Source organism: Haliotis rubra, unplaced genomic scaffold (genome assembly GCF_003918875.1).
Source record: "Haliotis rubra isolate DU_JTF1 unplaced genomic scaffold, ASM391887v1 Scf243, whole genome shotgun sequence".
NCBI classification, from domain to species: Eukaryota; Metazoa; Mollusca; class Gastropoda; order Lepetellida; family Haliotidae; genus Haliotis; species Haliotis rubra.
The window spans coordinates 491577-518623 of record NW_025766481.1 but is presented as its reverse complement, the minus strand read 5'-3'; the positions used below and the strand labels follow the sequence as shown (position 1 = coordinate 518623).

General features: G+C 39.5%; 1 protein-coding gene across 12 annotated transcripts in view; it reads right to left on the bottom strand.

The window, feature by feature from the left end:
- LOC124278889 (rho guanine nucleotide exchange factor 9-like) overlaps positions 1 to 27047 on the bottom strand; it is a 115712-nt gene that overhangs the window by 2511 nt on the left and 86154 nt on the right. For 2 of the 12 annotated variants that reach the window (XM_046714675.1, XM_046714679.1), the window contains 13 exons: positions 23195 to 23239; positions 19520 to 19689; positions 14360 to 14510; positions 11649 to 11788; positions 10838 to 11014; positions 5328 to 5501; positions 4896 to 5075; positions 4631 to 4735; positions 4246 to 4503; positions 3969 to 4097; positions 3766 to 3850; positions 1977 to 2135; positions 1794 to 1871 (listed from right to left, as the gene is read on the bottom strand). In XM_046714675.1, coding sequence (XP_046570631.1) covers positions 1794 to 1871; positions 1977 to 2135; positions 3766 to 3850; positions 3969 to 4097; positions 4246 to 4503; positions 4631 to 4735; positions 4896 to 5075; positions 5328 to 5501; positions 10838 to 11014; positions 11649 to 11788; positions 14360 to 14510; positions 19520 to 19689; positions 23195 to 23239 — 1851 coding nt within the window. Of the gene's footprint in view, positions 1 to 870; positions 932 to 1793; positions 1872 to 1976; positions 2136 to 3765; positions 3851 to 3968; positions 4098 to 4245; positions 4504 to 4630; positions 4736 to 4895; positions 5076 to 5327; positions 5502 to 10837; positions 11015 to 11648; positions 11789 to 14359; positions 14511 to 18046; positions 18176 to 19519; positions 19690 to 23185; positions 23240 to 24433; positions 25035 to 27047 lie in introns of those variants that run through there. The other 10 variants (XM_046714677.1, XM_046714680.1, XM_046714682.1 and 7 more) reach the window with 9 other exon arrangements.

Here is a 27047-nt window from a genome sequence, read left to right as displayed (position 1 = left end):
TTGTCAGACAAAGTTACATTACCATGATTACCATGGAAACAGAAGCGGAGATGCTCAGTTTTTTTCAATGAATAAACAAATATTGCATAAGTTACAACTTAAGTTAAACTCATGGGAATTGGTCATCTAGGCCATGCTTGCCAATGAATGATCTGGTCAGCTGACCATTGTTTATATCACAAATGACCATGAGATGGTAGGGACAAAGTGCACAATACAACATGATAGACATGCAGAATACACTTGACAATACACCTTATACCAAAGTACAGACACAACTAAGTTCTCAGTTAATCACTAATATATGCTATGCAAATAAAGATGGCAAATGAAGAATACATTGAGGACATCTCATATATGAATGTGAACCTAAATTGTTAAATTTGTAAATGCAATTTTAGAGTTAAGATGAAATGTTTGACAAGTAATTACTGATGACATGGCAAACCTAGAATTATTTGACAGCTATAATCTAAGATATAAATGTAATATGGAACTGAACTACAAATCCCACGATATGCAAAGCAACAGTCTACTTAAAATAATCCACAAATAAATGACCGCATAATGTGTGCTTTCATAAATGAACATAAAGAAATAAACCCATGAAGGATGAAGTGATATAGGTAGGTGGTACAGGCACACAACGAGTTGAAAGTAAAATGATATTCCAGTCACTAAAGCTTGGCAAAGTTATCTCCCTTCAACTCCACCAAGTCATCTCATCATCTTTCCTCAGTTTAACACAATATATGTATTTTGGCAGGTTCAAAAGTCCAGGTGTTGTTTTAGCAATGCCAAGCTTTAGTATGATATTTAGTAGTTGGTGAGAACCACACAAGACCAAATGCATAAATATTGTACTGTCACCATGGTTACCTCCTCCATACTGATCATCTATCACCTCGCTTTGATAACCATAAAAACAAGCCTGAAACCCACAAGTTGACATAGTAGTGTTTTCCCCACTCTCCAGCATAGTTAGTGACATCAGGTAAAACCCACAAGTTGACATAGTAGTGTTTCCCCACTCTCCAGCATAGTTAGTGACATCAGGTAAAACCCACAAGTTGACATAGTAGTGTTTCCCACTCTCCAGCATAGTTAGTGACATCAGGTAAAACCCACAAGTTGACATAGTAGTGTTTCCCCACTCTCCAGCATAGTTAGTGACATCAGGTAAAACCCACAAGTTGACATAGTAGTGTTTCCCCACTCTCCAGCATAGTTAGTGACATCAGGTAAAACCCACAAGTTGACATAGTAGTGTTTCCCCACTCTCCAGCATAGTTAGTGACATCAGGTAAAACCCACAAGTTGACATAGTAGTGTTTTCCCCACTCTCCAGCATAGTTAGTGACATCAGGTAAAACCCACAAGTTGACATAGTAGTGTTTCCCCACTCTCCAGCATAGTTAGTGACATCAGGTAAAACCCACAAGTTGACATAGTAGTGTTTCCCCACTCTCCAGCATAGTTAGTGACATCAGGTAAAACCCACAAGTTGACATAGTAGTGTTTCCCCACTCTCCAGCATAGTTAGTGACATCAGGTAAAACCCACAAGTTGACATAGTAGTGTTCCCTACTCTGTTCACACATCACAATCCCAGTGAACTACTGGTTGTGTCAAACACTTCAGTCTGTACACTGCTGGGCAGTAATTCCAAATACTCCACAGCGGAACAATATTTCCTTCAACATTTATGAACTAGACGATTGGATATCTTTTACAGACCAAAGCAGGAGACTCAAGTGCTTTAATAGTCAATTATAAGTAAAGACCATGCTTACCTTTAGGTTTCGCAAGATGTGACTTCTGTTTGAGGTTATTTATAGCTGTCTGTTTTAAGTGCACAGGGATGTTAAAATCTGAAACAGAATAAAGATATCATTAGCTCTCTCACCAGATACACACAGTATAAACCTACTTCCACAGTGAAGCTTCACTTTACTACTGGCTGAATGTCCACTCACTGTTTTCCTGGTCGTCCTTTACTCTCTTCCTCTCATCCTCGAAGGCCTTGAGCCAACGCTGCTTCACCTGGTCTGACTTGGCTACCAGCAAGTACCACTTATCTCGCAGGGTGTCGTGGATCTTCCATGCATGCTTCACTGTCACATTGTACTGGGCATCTGAAATAACAGAACATTGTACAGGCATCTGAAATAACAGAACATTGTACAGGCATCTGAAATAACAGAACACTGTACAGGCATCTGAAATAACAGAACATTGTACAGGCATCTGAAATAACAGAACATTGTACAGGCATCTGAAATAACAGAACATTGTACAGGCATCTGAATACAACAGAACATTGTACAGGCATCTGAAATAACAGAGCATTGTACAGGCATCTGAAATAACAGAACATTGTACAGGCATCTGAATACAACAGAACATTGTACAGGCATCTGAACACAACAGAACATTGAACAGGCATCTGAACACAACAGAACATTGTACAGGCATCTGAACACAACAGAACATTGTACAGGCTTCTGAACACAACAGAACATTGTACAGGCATCTGAACACAACAGAACATTGTACAGGCATCTGACTGGCTGAGTATGGTTTTACGCCGTTTTTAGCAATATTCCAGCAATATCACGGCGGGGGACACCAGAAATGGGCTTAACAAGTTGTACCCATGTGGGGAATCGAACCTGGGCCTTCGGCGTGACGAGCGAACGCTTTAACTACTGGGCTAACCCACCGCCCCACAGGCATCTGAACACAACAGAACATTGTACAGGCATCTGAATACAACAGAACATTGTACAGGCATCTGAACACAACAGAACATTGAACAGGCATCTGAACACAACAGAACATTGTACAGGCATCTGAACACAACAGAACATTGTACAGGCATCTGAACACAACAGAACATTGTACATGCATCTAAACACAACAGAACATTGTACAGGCATCTAAACACAACAGAACATTGTACAGGCATCTGAACACAACAGAACATTGAACAGGCATCTGAACACAACAGAACATTGTACAGGCATCTGAATACAACAGAACATTGTACATGCATCTAAACACAATAGAACATTGAACAGGCATCTAAACACAACAGAACATTGAACAGGCATCTGAACACAACAGAACATTGTACAGGCATCTGAATACAACAGAACATTGTACATGCATCTAAACACAATAGAACATTGTACAGGCATCTAAACACAATAGAACATTGTACAGGCATCTAAACACAACAGAACATTGAACAGGCATCTGAACACAACAGAACATTGTACAGGCATCTGAATACAACAGAGTCTTGTACTGGTTTCTGAACACAACAGAACATTGTACAGGCATCTGAATACAACAGAACCTTGTACTGGTTTCTGAACACAACAGAACATTGTACAGGCATCTGAATACAACAGAACCTTGTACTGGTTTCTGAACACAATATAACATTGCAGCGAGGTTTTATGTTGCTTTTAGTAATGTTGCAGCAATATGACAGTGAGGGACACTTGAAACGGGCTTCACACACTGTACCCATGTAGGGAATCAAACACAGGTGTTAGGTGAGCCTACCAAACGCTTAGCTGGCTACCCCATCACCTCCTGAACACAGGAGAATCTGAGTGTGAAACCTCAGCTAACTGACTGGCTAACTGCATGATCCACTGCACATAGTGACAGTCTAACTGGTACATGCATCCCTCCATCCTGTCAGCTCTACATATCACAAGTATGGACGCTATGATATTGGTGTGATCACCTTACCTTTCCCATCAGCCAGGGGTATGATGTCACTGTGGTCGAGGTCAACCCGACCTTTGTAGCAGAAACCATTCTTTTTCAGCAGATCCTGAAATTCACAAAACTGATGTACTTTTCTGAAGTATAATACCAGAAAGGCCTTACTCATGAAACATTAATAAAATGTCAATTAAAAGGTTAACTGGTGTTGAAATAGCAAATCATACCTTTTTACAGTAAACGAGTTGATGGTCGAAAAGAAAGAAGTATCTTTCCTGTGACCAGCCACTTGAGTTGATCTTGTTAAGTTCTCCAGAGTAGATCAGCTCCGAACTCAGCTGCAACAAGTCATCGCCCTGGGAACAAACAAAACCAGATAAATGAATATACTAGACTTATTACATTACTGTATTGTTTACACATTGATAATTATTTGGGTTTATTTTAGTAGTCTATCACCATTCTTCCAGTATTCACCAGTTGGTAGCTGCCAGTTGGTCTCACCTCCCAGTCATCCACTGATGCCTGCCACATGGCAATCTTCTCGATACTCTCCATCTTGCGCTTGCGCTCATTGATGAGAGTGGCTATTTTCTTCATGGAGTCTAGTGCTGCCTTAACACAGTGGTAGTCCTGGTGGTCTGGTGGTGTGTACTTCAGTAGCTCATTCAGCTGGAGGTGATACTTGCAGATCTTCTGGACAGGAGTCAGCAGGAAGCCCTCCAGAGGGATCTCTATCATATCCTGGAGCAGACGACATGCCTGGCGGGGCACACAACATAACATCAGTATACAGTATTTATGCACCAAGAACCATATGTAAACACTAAGAAAGTCTATGTCAAATGTTAATTTATGATAAATTTATTGATGCCGTCTAAACTCTTACCTCGAAAAAATGTCTGTATTTTTTGTTCCTGTACAGTTCCTTGACCTCCTCCCCTGACCCTGGATGGTTGTTGCAGTAGTCGGAGTAGATCTCAAAACTATTGCTCTGAAACAAAGATGGCATCTTCCATGTATGTCACGTCACAACTTCTCATTGATTTTCTAAATACTTAACCACTGTATCCTACAGATTAAAACTTCCTTCCTGCACCATTTATAATAATTTACAGGACATGGAGATAAGACAATCAGACATATAAACTCACATGTGAGAGGAACACCTCGCCAACGCCACTCATATGAGGGGCTTCCTTGTTGAAAACTTTATCCAAGCTAGCAAGAAACTTGGTGGCAAAGTTGTAGATTTCCTCTATGTTTCCGAAAATGATTGAGATCTTCTCCTCAGGGAACATTTCTGGTCTCTTCTTGGCTTGTTTGAGGTACCCCTGGAAATACAGGCACCAGAGGTATATATGTGCAGATAGTGCGATCAGAAACACTATAATGATCTCTACAATGAATTCTAAAAAAGCCCAGAATTACAGAGATAACTGAATATCTTTGTTACATGCAAAGCCCCAAGTTATCTTCTTCATGACTGGAAGAGAAACTTACAGAAACTGAGTGAAACACATAAATAAAAGCGTTCTGTGATTAATTAGGCGGAACAGCAGAGGGTGAGTAAACTGAAGTCTCACCTCAACAACATCACGTAAATGCTTGACATATTCTCGTTCTGCATGGATGATTTCGTTGACAACATTGGCCCGACCCTGGTCGGTGTTCATCCCATGGTTCCTCAGTTTAGGAGACTCCTCGGTTTCGTCGTGTATGATCATGTCCTCGTCAAACCTCTCCTGATTCACCCACAGCTGGTCAAACACAGACAAGTCAAAGTCAGCACCACTAACAATACCCTTGAATGTATGATTGATTATGTATCTCATTGTCAGCACTGAGTTTACTCGAACTAAGGAAGGGTTTCCATTTAGCACAATACCCCTGTAGCACTATGTAGGACTTGTACAGTCACACTGTAGGTGGGTCGCTGTTCAGAGCTGAACTAGGTCCGCAACTCAAGATGCAGATGAAATATTCTCCCTAATTACATGTATTCATTACAACTGTTTTTTAACCAATCAGAAAACATTAGTCAACAAAGGTAACAAAGCAAACAGGTACACATAATGGACCCCCTAATGAGATCAAGACACTGAGAAATCACTAGCTGTAGGCTATCAGTACACAGGTAACAATGAGCAGGAGCTTTGATGTGAGCTAATTACAGGTGTTAACAATAGCCAGTCAGTGATAGGTGATGAAGGCAGTTGGACAGAGTTAATTACACAGCCAGATAATTACATTGTGTACAGATGATCTGTCTCTGTGTATTTAGACATTTGGCTACTTATTGTTATTAATTGAAGATGAATTCAGGCATAGGAAATCAATGATTTTGTGTGTTTATGTAAGTAAACATCATTAGAGAGAATCTGTTCCTCAATCTATTGTCTATTGAAAAGCAAGCTATCTATGTTGAATGCTTCAATAATATTGTCAATTCAAAATAGAAAACATCTTGTAGTCACAAGTATAAGAATTTAATTATAAAGTATGCTAAAAAAAACACCATGTTTACTTGAAATTAACTTTGAAGAGAACATACAATAAGTCCAAAAATCATAGCTGACAGGTATAGCAGATTTATATGAACATCTTAATGACAGTAGTATCCCACTCCAAATTCAATGATATTCGGAAATCAGTTTAAATATTAAAACAGGAGATTAGAAAAGTGGAAATACTTCAAATAATTCAGTAGGGAGAATGGAGTTATAAATGAATGTATAAAGCATTCCATAGATTCAGCAATATCTATATATATATATAATTATATTTTGGAAACAGATACTATTCAGCAAGTTCAATGAAAGGAATGGTATTTCCAGTGTACAACAACAAAGGTGACTGACTAAAGCCAGGGGGGATAAGTTTACTTAGAACTGATGGGAATAATTTTCCAACACAACTAGGTACTAAGTTGTCTGCATTTTGTGAAAAGTATAATTTATCAGAAACCCAGGCAGATTTTGGAAAGGGTCTATGGAACTACTGATTGTACTTTTGCTCTCTTGCCAGAATATTTCACCTGTTAAAATGTAGAAAGAACAAGAAAAAAATTGTGTCCAGGGACACGGATGCCCCCATTCTCTTCCCACAGAGGTTACTTGTCATATCTTCCTACGTAACCTCTGTTCTAATACGGCCATATTTCCCGGATCTCGTAAAATCCCCTAGCGGCAAAAGATCGCAACACGAATTATCTCCCTTCTTTCTATCCAATCAGAACACGTGTTACATCGACTTAGATTCAACTTGACTAACACAAGCAAATGTGGGGCCACAAATATCCCCAATCTGCCGGGGACTTGTGTTGATGTTACACACAAGACGTTTAATGGCTAGCTTGTCTGTTGTCAACGAGGGCGATGGAGACGCCACTGATCCGCCAAAACATGACTGAGTTCTGTCTAGAAGAAACGTTTGCGCATCGCGCAGGGGAAGAGGTTTAGTTTTCTCGAAGCATACGGAAATTACTGAGGCCTTGCGAATGATCACTTTTGAAACAGCGTCGCTGATTGCACAACTAAATCTGATTGCCTCCAATCACGAGTCTTGAACGCTCACACCATGAAAGGGCCGTATTAGAACAGAGGTTACGTAGGAAGATATGACAGGAGTAACCTCTGTGGGAAGAGAATGGGATGCCCCCACGGCTGTAGGAAAAGTTCACACATTCAGGGTCCCACTGAAGTACTTGAAAACACTAATAAACAATGTGTTGAGGGGGTAGATAACACAACCTATTATCATCAATAATTGAACAAAATTCACGAACAAGTTCAATAAACATCTATGCAACTATGAGATGCACACCTTTCGAGTCCCAATGAAACACACATATAAGCTTAATCAATTCTGTTGAGCAGTTTTTGTGAAGAAGTGGATAGACCTAATCCCCTATTTCATTATCATCAGTTCAAATGTCTCTAAACATACAAAAACAAAAAACAAAACAACAAAATATGAGATGCACACCTTTAGAGTCTCTATAAAAGACATATGTAAGCTAAATGAGTTTTGTGCAGTGGTTTTTGAAGAGTAGTGGATAAAGTACACCCCCTGTTGTATGGGACAAACAGGATGAATAGAACCAAATTCAACTAAGTTCAAACATCTGTAAAGTGACAAAATTAAGAAATTGCGTAAAAATTATGAAATGCACACCTTTAGAGTCCCTACGAAAGACATGTAGAAGTTCATTCAATTCTGTTGAGCAGTTTTTGTGGAGAAGTGGATAGACTTCATCCCCTACTACACTATCATCATTCGTTGGTTTCACATTACTTTTCAACTCGCTGTGCGCACGCGCAGAGCGTATGAAAAATATCCACTGCATGCTTCCAGTTGGTCAAATGTTAATCGATTAGTGCAAATGCACGCTAAATAAAGGTTGTTGTGAAAATTATTTACGTTGTGACAACTGTTCATAGCTGAGTACATACTTCCATTTGCCTCTGCTTTTCAATAATTGATGTCCTATTTTGGTTGCAACTCCATCAGAGATGTGTTTGTTTAGTTGCGAGCAGGGGATGTGCGGGAAGGACGGTGGTGGTGAGATGTCTTTATACAAGAGCTTGTTAACATAACTTAAGCTATTTATTTAACTAATCCAGGCCTCTGTTTCATAAATCAACTGGGATCAGTAGTATTTGACATAAAACTATGTACTTGTTTTGATTTTTGTTTTCTTTGGAGTGTTTATGCTATCAATAAAAATACGACCAAACCGGAAGCATGCAAGTGGATAGTTTTCACACGCTCTGCGCATGCGCACAGCGAGTTGAAAAGTAATGTGAAACCAACGAATAGAGAAATTTAGTAAACTGTACCTAAGTTCAAATGTCTCTAAACTTACAAAAAAAACCCCAATAAAATACAAAAACAAAATATGCACACCATTAGAGTCCCAAGAAAGCCCATGTATAAGTTCATCAAATTCCACAGAGCGTTTCTGGTGGAGAAGTGGATAGAGTACATTCCCTGTTTCATACGGACGGACAGACACGGAGGGTAACCCTATATGCCCCCAGCCATATATGGCGGGGGCATAAAAATGTTACTGTACATTTATCAATTTTGAGAAATTTTCGAAGTGTTTGGACGTTAGATTTATGGTGTAAATTGATAAATTGTGGTATACAAGGACAGCGCTTTTGTGTTATACACAATATGTGTCATAGCATGAAATCATGAGTGAAACTGCTCTGTCACAGAATGTTTCTTTGCTTAATACAGGAGTAAGGCTTTGTGAAACCAATATATTTAAATGACATGGAGACTTTTCTCAGATAGCATGGCAGTGGAGGGAGATCACCTGAGATTCGTTGGATATTTTAACTCAAGTCTCAGTTGTATAACTTGTTTTACTCTATGCAGATGACACATAGTATTTGCAATAAATCTTGCTAAAGAATTAAAGATAATTCTGAAAAGTATTGTTAAGTGTGTTATGGAACAAGCAACAAAAGCTGTGTGTTATATCTTACAAAATGATATTTGGGTCAAAGGTGTTTGTCTGCCTATATGATATATGTGAAGCTTGGAAGAATACCTCTGTTTATACAGGTGTACATAAGTGTTGCAACATACTGGGCTGGACTGTTTTTCAGGAAACAAATATAAAATTTCTAACTTGCTGCATAAATTTTCTGGATCATTATCTGTCAGGAAACTTGAACAAGTTATTATTATTAAATTATTAATATAGGATATTTATATAGCACATATATTCATACAGCTAGTACATGCGCAGGGCACTGGAGTGTTCCCTTGATCAACCGCTGTCTTTTTCTGGCATTGTTTTAATGTTGATTTCTTCATTAGAATCTATCTTTACAAAAACCAGTCGAATGTATATTTGGCACATGTGAAATCTTGATAAAGTTTTAATTTGGAGTAAAATGGTGACAGGGTTCGAAATACCCCATATATTAGTGTGCCATGGCACGGTAAATATTGAAATGGCACGGCTAAAAAAATTTCTTGGTGCCCTTTTGACACACCTAATGTTTTAGAGTCATAACTCACATTTAGTCATTTAATCCCCAAAACAATTATTTTTTTCCTAACTGAATAATACCATACGTATTTGAATGCTCATAAACCCATTTCTTTATTTAACAATAAATTTCAAATGGTCATCATCATTGTCATTTATTCTAAAAACATGTGGGCATACTCGATTTCTGAAAGGCACACCTAAAATACACCTAAGGCACACTTAGAAAAAAAAGTATTTCTATCCCTGGGTGACTAAAGACAATTTGTCCAAACCTGATCATCTGATGTTTATAACCCTGGCAAAGGTACTACATACAGAATCCTTAAATCTGAGTGAGTGAGTTTTATGCCGCACTCAACAATATTCCAGCTATATGGTGGCGGTCTGTAAATAATCGAGTCTGGACCAGACAATCCAGTGATCAACAGCATGAGCATCGATCTGCACAATTGGGAACCGATGACATGTGTCAACCAAGTCAGCGAGCCTGACCACCCGATCCTGTTAGTCGCCTCTTACGACAAGCATGGGTTACTGAAGATCAATTCTAACCCAGACCTTCACGGGTACCTTAAATCTGAGCACCTGTTGAACCATATTTTAGTAAGCTTCCTACAAGCCAGTGGTATCCACAATTTTAGACATCATGTAACAGGTTACCAGTTGGTCAGTGGGCAGATGAACCTGTATTTTAAATGGTAATTCATAAATTGTACACAGCTCTTTATAAAAGCTGAATCTTATTTGCCAGTATTAAAATTCATTTATTTCTTACAAAAGTACACGTTCCACATGAAGGTCATTATTTGTTTGTTTTTGTACATGTCCAACATGATCACATGACCATTTCGCTTAACCCAAATATATTCAGAATTATCAGAAATGGATTTGGATGAAATCTGATCTTTCAGTGGGTTCCTCCCAGTGACTGGCAGGAATATGTTTGGCTGACATGCCAGCATATTGCAACATTTGCTCACCCTTCTGGATATATATTCTAGACACATTCAATTGCTAGTAACATTGTTACATTTCCTGTAAGACATGCTTCCTGAATCAGGTTTGTGATGTAGCAGGACCTACCCGCACGAAGGCTGCAGGGAACCAGCCCCGACGTTGCTCCGTACACCCAAACCACCAGTCCTTGTCTGACATGTCCGTCACCCGGATCTGCTCGCCTGCTCGGAAGCCCAGCTCATCCGGGTCCATGGTCACATGATCCCACAGGGCCTCTGCACAGGTTCTCGTCTCCTCCTGCATCTGAACACACAAGCATACACTGGTTCACACACTCCTATACATTCAATACATGGGTTCCTATACATTCAATAGGTTTTACTTGTGCTGACACTGGGCTAACATTATCTCTATATCAGTAGAGTCTAGCAGTTATCTGTGAGAATGCTTCACATGATGAACCTTATTAAGCCAATTTGTCGCTGAATAGTTTGCCTCAGGAGTGCTGGGAAAGTATGTCCCGGCTGAGAAGGGTGGACACACCATGCAACATGTATCAAATGAGAAGATTGTGTTGGTTTCAATGCATAGTGTAAAGACATTTGGAATAAGTCTGCACAACAAATGATATTAATTGTCGCTTAACTGAGGCTAAAACATAGGTCAAATTACAGAATAACTGGAGTGTGTTAACTATAGCAGTCTGTTGACAGTGCTGGACACAAGATCCTAATGTCCTGACCGGGAGAGCCAGGTCTGGGCAAGGTCCACCTTTCCCATGTGTAATGAAAATGTAACACTGCCATCTTGTTGAGAACTGGTGTTTGTTGGTAATAACTCCCTTGTAATTATGAAATGATCTTGAAAGTGTAAGAAAGTGTAATCCCAAATATACCATATGTTACGTTACATCTTGAGAAAACTACAAAGCCATTACCTCATCCAGAGTTGCCAGTGCCATCTGAGAAGACCGTGTACTTGGACATTTGTCATGTATTGTAAATTCCACAGAATATTCTGACTCGTCAGAGGAATCGTCTCCACTTCTCTGGCTGTAGAGACTCTGGTTGTCAGATCCTGAGGAGAGATGAGACTATTAAGTATTCCGGTTACATTAAAACCTCGTCATAGAGAGGCTAGTCTACAGACAGAAGCTGAAGAGACCAGCAGTGTTTGTGAGACATATTTCTTTACTGGCGATACCATATCTCTTCACCTGAGGGAAGTGGATATACCCAAATTTATGGCGTGATACTGTCGACACTGGTGATATGGTGGCACACTATAACACCAGGATACTTGGAAAGAAGTGTCCTGTATTTCAGTACTACATAGTGGAGTGACTGCCTACTTCCCCACCAACGTCAACTAACATCGAAAAGCATGGTTTGTGTTGGGCTATCAGCCCTTGTCTATCAACATACCATATAATATACAAGTCATATTACTTCAGAAGCAGCATGAAAATCACAACTGTTTCTGGTAATATTCATTTCAGAAAAAACAACAAAAAACAAATTAAGTCTGTCATGAATTTTGAATATTTTTATAAACAAGTATATGTAATTTTGCACAACTTCAAGGCCCTCCAAGCTATTTGGTTGTTTTACAAAGATTGACATTAAACATCATTTTAAAAGGGACCCTAAAGTTCAAGGTGTTTTCAAGCCTATATGAAGATTGGACATAAACAGGTGATGTCAATGTAACAATCACTAGTCAAATGTGTGACTCTCTAACCATGACCACATACAACCCTGTACAGGGCTAATGGACCATGCAGTCACTGGACGGGTCTAGTGGAGAAATGGCCTAGACTGTCAACTGTAGTTAAACGGAATTCTTATCAGCAACAGGTCCCTCTAAATCTATCCAAGTCAATTTCCAATCAGAACATTTAATGAATAAACGAGAGCTACGTAACTGCCCCAGTGACACAAACCATCCACTAAGTTCCTTTCATATGAACACCACTATCGTAAACACTGTGGTGTGTTGCAGCTGATAGCTTGCTATCACATCACAGATTAGATAACCTTGGACTGAGGAATCCCGCTTCCTGCAGTCATCAACTCTTGTGTGTGTCCGTAAATATTTACATAGATGTTTAAAAATACCCACACATATTCAATGGTTCTTAACCTCATATGACTTGTTGGAAGTAGGACACTATCCTCTAAGTGTATTCTACATAAAGGTTTGAGGATTCAATAAACCAGCTAGCTATATATAGCCTCAGTTTTGTCTAAAAATGGTGGGTAGTAGAATTTCAGGCTGTTCAGTGGGTGTCAATATGTTATCACGATTTAGGGTAGTGAATGTTTCAACTAAATGTCCTAGTAAGGTGACTTTGTGAGGGTTGTCACCAACCATCATTGGGCGCCAACACCTGGTATTATGAATGTCATCATTTACTTGTTTAATGATGCCCAAATGTACCTGATCACACATACATGTGATGCCAGGCCAAGCTTTGTATTTTCAACAGAGAAAGTTTGCCAAAGTTAAGTTAGTGAGTTTAGTTTTACGCCACTTTAAGCAATATACAAGCAGTATCACGGCGGAAATGGGCTTCATACATTGTGCCCATGTGGGGAACCACCCCGCCAACGATCGAACCTGGGTCTTTGACGTGACGAGCGAATGCCTTAACCACTAGGCTACTCCACCACCTTGCCAAAGTTAAATAATAACATGACATGACAACCACTGAGTCTAGTGTTACCTAGAGACCAGATACATTGGTGGTCTCTCTGTATTACCGTACCTTGTTTTGGGGAACACTTCTACCCGGTAAATATTATTGCATAATCATTGTAAAACTATCATGCAGAGACAGCACAGATTTTGTTTTGGTAGATGAACACCAAGCTGGTACACAAATAAGTAAAAGTGACTGTGTACTTAAGTTACAGTGCAATCCAGGAATCATACAGGTAAGAGTTCCTTACGTACCCCCCATCTAACTTTTTCAAAAAATACAAAGATGTACAAGTAATGAAAAGTACCTTATAAAATAGGCGGGGTGTACGTTAGGAACTCTTTCCATAATACGTCTCCTTCTCTCAAATGTGTGCACTGATATTACTTTTTGAATAAAACTTCAATATTCAAAGCTACAAACTCAAAACTTAGTGATTCTTTTGTTATTTCAACAGGATCGGGTGGTCAGGCTCGCTGACTTGGTTGACACATGTCATCATATCCCAATTGCATAGATCGATGATCATGTTGTTGGTTACTGGATTATCTGGTCCAGACTCGATTATTTACAGACCGTCACCATATAGCTGGAATATTGTTGAGCGCGGCGTAAAACTCATTCACTACTTGCACACACAGAATGCTACACGGGTGTTTGACCATCGACTCCCTGCCTGCATGTAGACAGTGATGATGATGATTCAGAGATCTTATGTGTGCTTTATACCAACTAAATATGGAAAGATTTCTGCCTGTAACCCCATATTTTTTTAAATCATTCTATGCCTAAGAATATAGGCTTATGTTTTTTATAAAAAAGCCTTAACCTAAACCCTAACCGCTCGAAAAATAAATAGAATACATTTCAAGCGGGGGTTACAGGCGGAACTTTTATCCTAAATACATAGGAATACTGAACCTCCTGGTGTAAACAGTTATACTAACCAATCAGACTAAGGAAGTTCTTCTTCCGATGTAGTTTATCCAGATTCTCCGGCATGCTGTGTGAGCGCACCATGACTGGACCCTTGCTCTGCGGCTTAGTCAGCGCTGCGGTCTTGTCTGCTCGAGTTTTGATTGGGTGAGGTGTGGACATCTGTAATATAAACAGCATATACATCTACTGGCATAACATGTATAACATCCATAGTCAGGGCAATATCTCAACACTGTAGACACATGAACATGTTCTTCATTGAACACTGTGAATGACACATTTTCTCTTTACTAAAAAATACATATATTCCGTTTGCTACGATTATTCCATACAGGGTATTGTGTAGTTCAAATTCTGATATTTCCTTTGCACTAGACATAAATCCTGCATGTTGACCTTCACGTACAGGTGGGAACACCCATCTCCCACCAACCACACCCTGTCACAATGCCCTGTGTACAAGTGAAGCATATCAACTGACCACCCGTTTTGACCGGCTATTGAAGGCCATGGTAGCTGGGATTCCCGGCACCCCCTGAATATGTGGTCCCCATGGACCCTCGGCAATGTCCACCGAGAAAAAAGTCTTGGAGAATAATCCATTGCTAAACAGGGGCGTCATCCTGGCAGATACAGCCAAAATATCCTCACTGCCATGTGCCCCTCTTCATAGTAGGTTCCTACTCCGCACAGAATGTCACTCCACAGGAAATATCCAGTGTTGAGAGGTATAGCCCCAGTAATAATCCAGACAGTATTCAGCCATTGCAAGCACACAGACTGGTGTTGCTTCTCCACACACTCATATTACATTCAGTGACATTTCCCTGTTGCACATGTGCACTGCACTGTTTGAATCTCCAGCTCCCTCTTGAATGATGGGAAGTGTGGGGCAGTCCATGTGAACAAATGGGTTGAGGGGTGGGAAGTCGTAATTTGGAGATATGCAACAGATCTGTTTTGACAAATAATTTCTTGCAACTCATCACAAATGTGTGTTAAGATTTGACTATTATAAAATGTAACATAATTCAGACATGAATTAGTGTGAAAATAAAACCACTTGGCTGTCCAATACCATCCACCCCCTGGTCAAGGAAATAAACTGTCCCATGGCAATAGCCAAGGTGAAAAGTTTTCTACCTGGGTATTGTGTATTATTTGCCTAGGGTTACTGGCCTCTCTCCTTGTGTCAACAGGGTCTGGCTACAGACACAAAGGGTGTGTGAGCCAGGGGCTAGAGGATATCAAGACATCCACTGACACCTTGGACAAAGCCTGGCTGCTGAGAGAGGCAGCCTTCATAAAGCATGAAGTGACCTGGGGCCGGCCTACTCCAGCCACAACACACTGCAATATCCACTGGTTCAGACTTACATGATTTCTGATACACACTTTGCTATCTTGTTTACAATTCTTTTATGAGGTTTACTCTCCCAAACTGGGAACAAGGAAAACATGATCTCATTCAACATGCAAGGCACCTTCCTCAATGATACCCAACTGAGTTGACCTGCCCATCTGTGACACAGATCTACTCACCACAACCTGTGCAGCAGCCATAACACTCAGTGAGAAGCCCCTATACAATCAGTGCTGGCTTCTTCACACTGTATTGTCACAGCAATGAGATTAATGCTTAGTCTCTGAATATATATATCGTTTTGATAAACTACTATCTCAATTTATATTGAAAAGGAGCCCCAGTTAGCTGGAGGAAATGGCTGCTTCATTTAGGGCTTTTGAATTGCAGAATGGGCCCCACAGAACTGAAAATAAAGTGATTCTGGTACTTCTACTAAGGTAGAAGTGTAGCAGCATGTATCACATTAATTAGTGCTCCTTTTCAATTATTAATTGTTACTATCAAAACTAGATATATTGAGGCACTAAACATCAGACTACCCTTGGGTAAATAGGTGCGGCCCATTAGTTGATTTCACAGATCTTTAAACTACCAGACTTCTGTAATCCCCAAAACTATGGAACCCAAGGCAACCTTGTATATTCACCAATTTTAGGAAGCAGGTATAATATTTCCATGGAGAGCTGAAGGTAGTGATGTCCATTACAATGTCACTTCAGGCTACACAACCTTTTACTACCTGTTCACATATTCTTCTGTTTTAGGCTAATAATTCGTGGAGATTTGTGGAAGTAGTTATTCCTGGGGTTCCTTCACTTAACCTTCACATCAGAAAATGACCATATCATTCAGCTGCTTAAAGTTATAGTAATTTCTTATGGATATTTACCAAAGATTTCTCTGTATCTTCATAACACACTGTTCACAAACACACTGAAATACAGTTTTCAGAACTGCACAGCCATCCAAAGAACATCCCAAGCAAACTGTGAAGGAATCTGGGCGATTGCCGCAGCAGACTCGCATTATATATCCCCGCACTTCCAGCCCTATTGACTAAAACCCGCAAATGGATCCGGCTTTAAGCTCAAGGATTAAGGTTATGGGAGAAACAGTAAAAGGCAGAAAAAACAGTGTGTCGCTATAAGTCAATATCTTTGTGTCTATGGGTTACAGAAGTAGAAAGAAGGATATAGGTGTAATTAGGCCCCAATCTCTTGTTCAAACACTGGCAGCTTGTGCTCTGATGTGGAGAGTAGCCAGCTTTGACAGGGCGAGCAGGGTGGCATCTTACATTGTATCCACATAATTGATTTAGCATCCGGTAATTACAGAAGATACAATCAAGTTCACTTTCAATAGTTATTGCTGATAATTGATTTAGGATGTGATAATCATTAACCATACAATTAAATTTACAACCCACAACTGCAATATCAAACTGCAGTATTGTTAAAAAGGAAACAAACTGTTAAAGTCAGTATCTTCAAGACAACACACCAGACTCCTACATTATTCCAACTCTACAGAATAATAAAAACATATTTTTACTCAAAGAATCTGTTTATGTAAACAAGCTAAGAAGGCTTATTCTAATACCCAGCCAGTACCAATTGCATTCTTGAAGGCATTATAAAAATACTGCATGATTTATATTGATGCATGATTTAGTTAGTTAAATGAAATATACATATATGTACTCACTTCAAGATGTCTAGCTTACTAGTTAATGTAAAACCAGTTATATAAAAAAACAACATTGTAAAACTGATTGAAAATGAAAAAGTACAATACTTTTCCTGTATATACCCATTAGAACAAGCTGCATTATCTGAAATGTTGGCATTTTGATAGGTACGGTAGTTAGATCAATACATGCAAGTCTGAGACCAAAATGTAAATCTGACAAAATATACAAATTAGAACTTTTATTCTGTTTTGATAATCTCAAAAATTCACCAAGAGTTTCCGCATTAAAAGCATAAAGCAGAGCTAGTGACAGAGCCTTATGAATAGACATGTTTACGATAGATGTAAAAATGTTTTGATTTGCTATGAATGTACCATGCTACTGTTTTAATGCCTGTATTCAATGCTTGTACAGTTATTAACAGTTGAGCATTGAGAGTCGTTTCAAACAGAAGACAGTTTATCTGGAGAGCTGGACATCAGTTTGAGGCATCCTCCAGACGTGTGACAGCGTGAACTGCAGTCAGGGTATCACATCCACACCACCGGGGAACATACCGCTTCTAGCCACCATCATACTCAACTAAAGCCTGCAAGACGTGTTCAGTCATTATTTATTAAACTGCATAAAGACACAAACCTCATCCAAAGATCCATATTTTCCTCCGTTTGGTTTTGGTGGTAGTATTTTTGTTGTCCAACATTTCAGTATGAATGAGCAGAAAACCCGACAGCAATCCTCCATTTTGAGCATGACATTTAAAGGAAATCCCACGCATGTGTTACGTGGAAATCATTGAAATATACAAACACTTGGCTGTGTGCAGATTTGCAGTATCAGTGTGTATTGATTATTGAGTTGAAAGTCACACTATGTTGTGGAGAGAGAAGCCAGGTGGTGTGAACTGCACTGCCCACATATAGCAGGTAAAAACACCACGAGCTGTTAACAGTTTCTCTGGAAGTACACAGACATTATTACCAGATGGCATTGTATCTACCAAGATGTATTAGTTGGTCCTGACTGAATACATGGATATTAGCAAGACCACCTTATGGGCCTAGACTGAATACATGGATATTAGCAAGACCTCCTAGTGGGCCTTGACTGAATACATGGATATTAGCAAGACCACCTTATGGGCCTTGACTGAATACATGGATACTAGCAAGACCACCTCATGGGCCTTGACTGAATACATGGATATTAGCAAGACCACCTCATGGGCCTTGACTGAATACATGGATACTAACAAGACCACCTTATGGGCCTTGACTGAATACATGGATACTAGCAAGACCACCTCATGGGCCTTGACTGAATACATGGATATTAGCAAGACCACCTAGTGGGCCTTGACTGAATACATGGATATTAGCAAGACCACCTAATGGGCCTTGACTGAATACATGGATATTAGCAAGACCACCTAGTGGGCCTTGACTGAATACATGGATATTAGCAAGACCACCTAGTGGGCCTTGACTGAATACATGGATATTAGCAAGACCACCTAGTGGGCCTTGACTGAATACATGGATATTAGCAAGACCACCTAGTGGGCCTTGACTGAATACATGGATACTAGCAAGACCACCTAGTGGGCCTTGACTGAATACATGGATACTAACAAGACCACCTAGTGGGCCTTGACTGAATACATGGATACTAGCAAGACCACCTCATGGGCCGTGACTGAATACATGGATATTAGCAAGACCACCTAGTGGGCCTTGACTGAATACATGGATACTAGCAAGACCACCTAGTGGGCCTTGACTGAATACATGGATACTAGCAAGACCACCTTATGGGCCGTGACTGAATACATGGATATTAGCAAGACCTCCTAGTGGGCCTTGACTGAATACATGGATATTAGCAAGACCACCTTATGGGCCTTGACTGAATACATGGATATTAGCAAGACCACCTTATGGGCCGTGACTGAATACATGGATATTAGCAAGACCTCCTAGTGGGCCTTGACTGAATACATGGATATTAGCAAGACCACCTAGTGGGCCTTGACTGAATACATGGATATTAACAAGACCACCTTATGGGCCGTGACTGAATACATGGATATTAGCGTGATCTCACTGCACTTACTCTCCTTGACTTGACAAGCTTTGCTGACAACACACGATCATCCTGCCCACTTCTTCTGAGTTCCACTTGTATTCCATCCACCAATCGTAGACTCCTAAGCGAGTCACTGGGGCGCAGGTTGCTGATGCTACCGAACGCTCGCATTGTGTCTGTCAATAACGTACTTCCTCCTGACAAAAGGGAACATTAAATAATGTTGAAAAAAATTATTAATGTTTTTCATAATTCTGATTTTGTCAATATCATTAAAGACATTACATCGGCCTGCAAAAGAGTTCAAATATATACATACATGTATATATATTTATAAGACTTATTAAGCACACATAGTAACTAGAAGTGAGTACACCATCAGGCTGCTCTGCACTTGTTTCCAGAAAGTCCACATACTGTGAACACCTCTACGACAGTGAAGCAGACAGTACTGCTAAGGCCTGGTACATGAGAAGGAGTCATATACTGGTAGATGTCTACACAGAAAATCATGTGGAACAGCTTTTTGTAAGCCACAAGTATCATATTTCAATGTAAATACACATATGCACTTTATGTGTTTACATCTATGATATTTAGAAAAGGTTCTTTAAGTGCAAAAGAGTGATCAAACATGCCTAAAATAGATCATGCTATTATTCAGGGAAAAGTTAGGAGTATATTTCAAACACCATGCACTGCACTATGTAACCAACATACACAAGTTGTCAAACAGATAGCATTGTATTCTGTTTGAGGCAAGTGAAATATGTCCTTCAGTAGGGACAACAACCTTTGACATCATGTACAAAGTTGTAGATAGGGTGATGTGTACAACAGTGTGTATAGTTTGGCATGTACAACAGTGAGTGACATGTACAACCTTATGTATAGTTTGGCATCTACAACAGTGTGTGACATGTACAAAGACATGTACAAGAGCATGTATAGTTTGGCATGTACAACAGTGTGACATGTACAACAATATGTATAGTTTGGCATGTACAACAGTGTGACATGTACAAAGATGTATACAACAATATGTATAGTTTGGCATGTACAACAGTCTGTGACATGTACAAAGACATGTACAACAATATGTATAGTTTGGCATCTACAACAGTGTGTGACATGTACAAAGAGTTGTGTATAGTGTGGTACAAAGTTGTATAGTGTGACAACAAAGTTGTGTATAGTATATGTATAGTGTGACATGTACAAAGTTGTGTATAGTGTGACATGTACAAAGTTGTGTATAGTGTGACATGTACAAAGTTGTGTATAGTGTGACATGTACAAAGTTGTGTATAGTGTGACATGTACAAAGTTGTGTATAGTGTGACATGTACAACAGTGTGACATGTACAAAGTTGTGTATAGTTTGACATGTACAAAGTTGTGTATAGTGTGACATGTACAAAGTTGTGTATAGTACAACAGTTGTGTATAGTGACATGTACAAAGTTGTGTATAGTGTACATGTGACATGTACAAAAGTTGTGTATAGTGTGACATGTACAAAGTTGTGTATAGTGTGACATGTACAAAGTTGTGTATAGTGTGACATGTACATGTACAAGTTGTGTGTACAACAGTGTGACACATGTACATGTACAAAGTGTGACATGTGTGACATGTACAAAGTGTGTAGTTTGACATGTACAAAGTTGTGTATAGTGTGACATGTACAAAGTTGTGTATAGTGTGACATGTACAAAGTTGTGTATAGTGTGACATGTACAAAGTTGTGTATAGTGTGACATGTACAACAGTGTGACATGTACAAAGTTGTGTATAGTGTGACATGTACAAAGTTGTGTATAGTGTGACATGTACAAAGTTGTGTATAGTGTGACATGTACAAAGTTGTGTATAGTGTGACATGTACAAAGTTGTGTATAGTGTGACATGTACAAAGTTGTGTATAGTGTGACATGTACAAAGTTGTGTATTATAGTGTGAATCTCTGCATGTACAACTGTGTGAACTGTTGGCCTCTATTCTCAGAATCCATGTGATGTTATTCCGGCCAATGTGATAACTGTTGTGCGCTACAGGTTGTTCCAAGTAGGACTTACTTCCTGTTCCTCCTTGCTGTGATAAAGGAACGCAATTGATAACTTTCTCATTTAGTGTCATCAAAGCATTTACACAAGATATAGACATACAAGAGGACAACATAACATCTATTCCCTCTATACATTTGAAAGCGATGGCAGAGGGAACAGATGTTATACTGTCCTCTTGTAAATACAGTTGCAGAGTTGCCAGTGACTACGCAATCTCCATCTAGAACACTGGTCATATATCCTGCAGAGATACTTTTCTATGACAATAAACTCCCTCTTCTTCAACTAAGATTTCATCTTAAACAATGGATATTTGACATCAGTGAAGAAGTTCATGACTGATGATAAAACACTCATGGTATAAACCAAGTCATCACTGACTGACAGAATGAAATGAATATTGTGGTGTCCCATCACACATGGTTTGTAAGTGGTCTGTACCTTAGTAAGATTATAAGAAAATTGCCTTAACTCATAAAACTTGGAGCTGATCTTTCCAATCAATTTATTCATACTGTGACACCCCCATTTGATAACCTACATTGACAATATATTGACAATATAGGGAGGCCACGTCAAAGATTGCACTTGTATCAACAGTTGCACCTCACACTGACACTGCACAATATGTGATAAAAACAACAACCAGCGCCAAACATGCTTGGCAGACTGAGATGGTGCAATCCCATGTTCTGTCATGCCTGCTAGGTCCTGCTGCCAAACTCATGATTACAACCCACAAGTAATGAACACTCAGGAACATATTGATTACCGCTTAGCTGATGATGTCACACATTCCAACAGTGAATAAAATATTTCTTAATTGCTGTTAGGAATTTTAACAACTTCCTAAATGTTGCTCTATAGATTGAAAGTGAGCTGGAGCAGAAACAATGAAAATTACTAATTTCTTCCTGCCCATTTGAATCAGTAAGGAGCCGCACAAATTCTTCCTGATTACAGAAGCTGATGTAAATGTTCAACTGCAAACTGCCATTATTCTGTGAGAGAAATGGTTGTGAAGCGCAAGTGATGTCTCTCTGCTCAGGAATCACCCAGCGGTGACTCACACACAGGGGGACAAAGGGAAGTGGGAGAGAACATCAACTGGAATGCCAAGGAGAGAGGGTAGCAGAGAGACAGGAAGAGAGAAACAGAAGACTCGAGACATTCTGGAGGAGAAAAGATCAGCCTTGATACAAACTTACATTCCAAAATGAATTGTCAGTTCAGGAATAACACTGTTGAGTTTGTCTTGGTTTAATGACCCTGCATTATGTTAATGAAGAAGATTATTGAATCACCTCAATGTCCTCAACTTATTAAAACTCAAAACTGGATGCCTGATTAATTACAAAATTTCCATATAAAACTGAGATGTTCACTTAACCAAGAACACCAATGAAAACAAATATCCACCACATTGAGGAACTTGATATTCTGCAAAAAGCAAAGTAGATACTACCCTATAAGCTTCACTACATACAAGGCATGCAGGAAGGTGATAGCAAGTAGGTGGACCAATCAGCTTGTACTGTTACAGATTCTACACATTCCTGTATATGACCAAGAGAGAGAGATACTTGAAGGGTGATAAGGGGAGACAACTGTGTAGCTCGATCACCTGCTTTACCTGTGTCTCGGAGGTTTACTGCTGATCGACTCTTGTCACGACTGCCTGTTAGAATATAGAAATCTTTCAGTTCTTCTAAACATGCTCTCGATCAACAAGATAATGAAATACAAAATTGTGCCTGAACAATACAGAGTGGAGTTGGTTTTAAACCACTTTAAGCAACTTGCCAACACAATGGCAGACTGGGACTACATAACTAATCACAAATGACACTCCACCATGACATAGGTTTTAGATATTTAAAGATACTGTGATTAATACCAGGGCTGTGTGCCACCTGATAAAGAGATCTGGTTGCACCGATGATAAGTACTTGCACACTCTCAAAGTGACATTTCTAAGATTGGAACACACAACAAAAAACTCCTCATACATACTCCAAGATATAAATAACTATCATCATTTCAATAACATCATTTGTCAATCATTATTTCTTCCAAGTTCTAAATGCAATTCAATGTTTCACATCAGTACATACAAAAGATCCCAAATCTATATGATATCATGCCACACCAAGCTACACAGTAATGCATTCCAAAATACCTCTCACTATCAATATATTTCACTGATAACTTGAAAAGGAAGTTGAAAGGGGACAATACTACAGTCATGTTTGCATAAATTGTACATGAATATGAACCTGTTTTAGCTTGGGCATCACTACAATAACTAGTGTCTAAATGAGGCTAGATATACCTAGAATACTTTGTCAGCCATGTCGGATACTAGTCAAAAAGAAGTTCCTGTAATTGCTGTAATAAGTGCCCTTGGCTCTTAGAAGGTAGCCAAAGAGGGGCCCTTATTAGAACAATAAGCAACTGAAAGATACCGTCAGAAATCAAGCAATACAAAAGGTCAAACATCAATGAAACAACAACTTTCTATCCAATAATTACCGGGCAATTATATTTCCCTGTTTCAGCTCAGTCGGTATTCTTAAAGATTGGTCTAGAAATTGATCACAGAGTGATTAACACAGCAAATACACTACTAACTCCGATGAACAAGGACTAAGCACACTCATATTGTTTCTTAAGTGACAAATGCGATACACCTGGCTTTGTTCTTCAGTTAGACAAATACCCACTTGAACTAATATGGTGTTCATAACTGCATTCCATAACGGTCTAAATGGTAAAATATTGTTTCCTGTGAAACTGCAAACAAGGCCTTAGGCCTTTCAAAATGATACCACCCCAGATTTGTGACAAGTATGTTGAAATGTGTGTGACTTACAAGTGTCAATTGTGAGATAGTCACAGTGAATGTTTCTGACCATGTCCATGCTGCTAGTCCTGACACCTTCTGCTGCCACAGTCTGTCGTCACAGTATCCAGATATGACATCCACAGCGGGATAGTAGTAAAATAGTACAGCAGTCAAAGCTGTCCTTCACAGTGAATCCCAGCACTGAACACTATCATGTCCTTCACTGTCTAAATTTGGGTCAGCAACAGAGCCCCATTGTCATTTCACCACTTAGAAATTAAGACATCAATATATTTAGTCCAGACAAAAACATGATCTCCATGTGGACACTGATAGAGGCTGTAGTGGCCTCACACATCTGACACACCACAACTTTCCCCTGAAACCTTCCTCATGCAGCCAGCCAAGCAAGCTCTAGTCTGTTATGTGAGATCTCTACTATCTCTCCTCTCAATGTCCACACAACGACACTCTCAATCCAGACGAAAAATTTGTCGTATTAGCTCTGAGACTGACGTAATTTGCTCACGATCCATGTTTGCAATTTTGAGGCCAGTTGAGTAGTGAGCCTGCAGTGTCATGATGGCAGACCAGGAAGGAACTCCAGCGGTCTGCGTTGTCCCTCACTACGTCACATCTTACACATTCACAATGTCAATTCACTGCATGTCATCAGTGATGATTACAGTATAAATAGGCCAGGCTTTCAAAAAAAACTCTTACAGTTCTTTTTCAGTTTTGTTCAGTTGTTAAAAACTGTAAATAGCATCAACTTTCAGACTAACGCTTAGTCTCTGAATAAATATATAATTTTGATGGAAACAAATTATTCAAATTTAATTGACAAGGAGCCATGGTGAGATAGGAAATTCAGATCCTGAGGGAAATCTAGACTTGTTTTATTCAGGGATTTCTCTTTTTGAAAGGGGCTGGGTGGAAGGGAAAATAATAGGGTTCAAGCAACAACCCATTTAACAGCTTAATTGAAAACATAATCCCTGAATGTTTAGAAATAAAGATGTTATACTACAGAAACTTACAGCACAAGTCTGCTCCTGCAGTGAACAGGAGAGGAGAGATCACACAAGGAAGTATTCACATATGTATGTTACTGTTACTGTCCATTAGTTATAAGCTGGTAGTTGGCAATATCATATCCTCATCCTAGACCTAGATATGTGTCCTGTGATGATATGTAAGGTAGAATGGTCAATGACCTCTCAAACAGATTGAAGACCGAGACATGTGTCCTGTGATGATATGTAAGGTAGAAAGGTCAATGACCTCTCAAAAAAGACTGATGTCCTAGATATGAGTCATGTGGCGATATGTAAGGTAGAATGGTCAATGACCTCTCAAACAGTCCTAGACATGTGTCCTGTGATGATATGTAAGGTAGAATGGTCAATGACCTCTCAAACAGTCCTAGACATGTGTCCTGTGACGATATGTAATGTAGAATGGTCAATGACCTCTCAAACAGTCCTAGACATGTGTCCTGTGATGATATGTAAGGTAGAATGGTCAATGACCTCTCAAACAGTCCTAGATATGTGTCCTGTGATGATATGTAAGGTAGAATGGTCAATGACCTCTCAAACAGATTGAAGACCTAGACATGTGTCCTGTGATGATATGTAAGGTAGAAAGGTCAATGACCTCTCAAAAAAGACTGATGTCCTAGATATGAGTCATGTGGTGATATGTAAGGTAGAATGGTCAATGACCTCTCAAACAGTCCTAGACATGTGTCCTGTGACGATATGTAATGTAGAATGGTCAATGACCTCTCAAACAGTCCTAGACATGTGTCCTGTGATGATATGTAAGGTAGAATGGTCAATGACCTCTCAAACAGTCCTAGACATGTGTCCTGTGATGATATGTAATGTAGAATGGTCAATGACCTCTCAAACAGTCCTAGACATGTGTCCTGTGATGATATGTAAGGTAGAATGGTCAATGACCTCTCAAACAGTCCTAGACATGTGTCCTGTGACGATATGTAATGTAGAATGGTCAATGACCTCTCAAACAGTCCTAGACATGTGTCCTGTGATGATATGTAAGGTAGAATGGTCAATGATCTCTCAAACAGATTGAAGTCCTAGATATTTGTCCTGTGACACAATAGTCAATGAATTCCCAAATACCTCCTCATCCCTGCCAAATTTCCTGGGATAATGGCAAGTACTCACTCCTGGAAATGACATACTGAACTAATCATATGATGTTCAGTGTTTTGCAAGTTGGTCAGCACCAATGCCATGGATTCTGTGAATCAGTTCTGGTGTTGCTGATGTGACAAGGCTTTCTAGGACAGGTTTCATTCACCTTTAGTCCTATCACTCCTACACATAAACTCTGCCAACCTCATAAATAGCAGAGGAATGGGTATCGTTTCCCCCTATGATACTAATAGCTTCATAGATGGCTTTCAGTTTTAATCTCTATTTCTGCAAGAACTTGATCACTGCAAGTTACTCAAGTCTGTCTATTTGCAAAAAGTTTGAGACCACTGCATATTTTCCTACCTGTCACAGCAAAACAATTTGCTCAAATGACTCAGGCAGACATACCTCTATGACATCATGTAATGTCCACAAACAAAAGGTTCGACCGCTAGGCAGCTGCTCCGTTG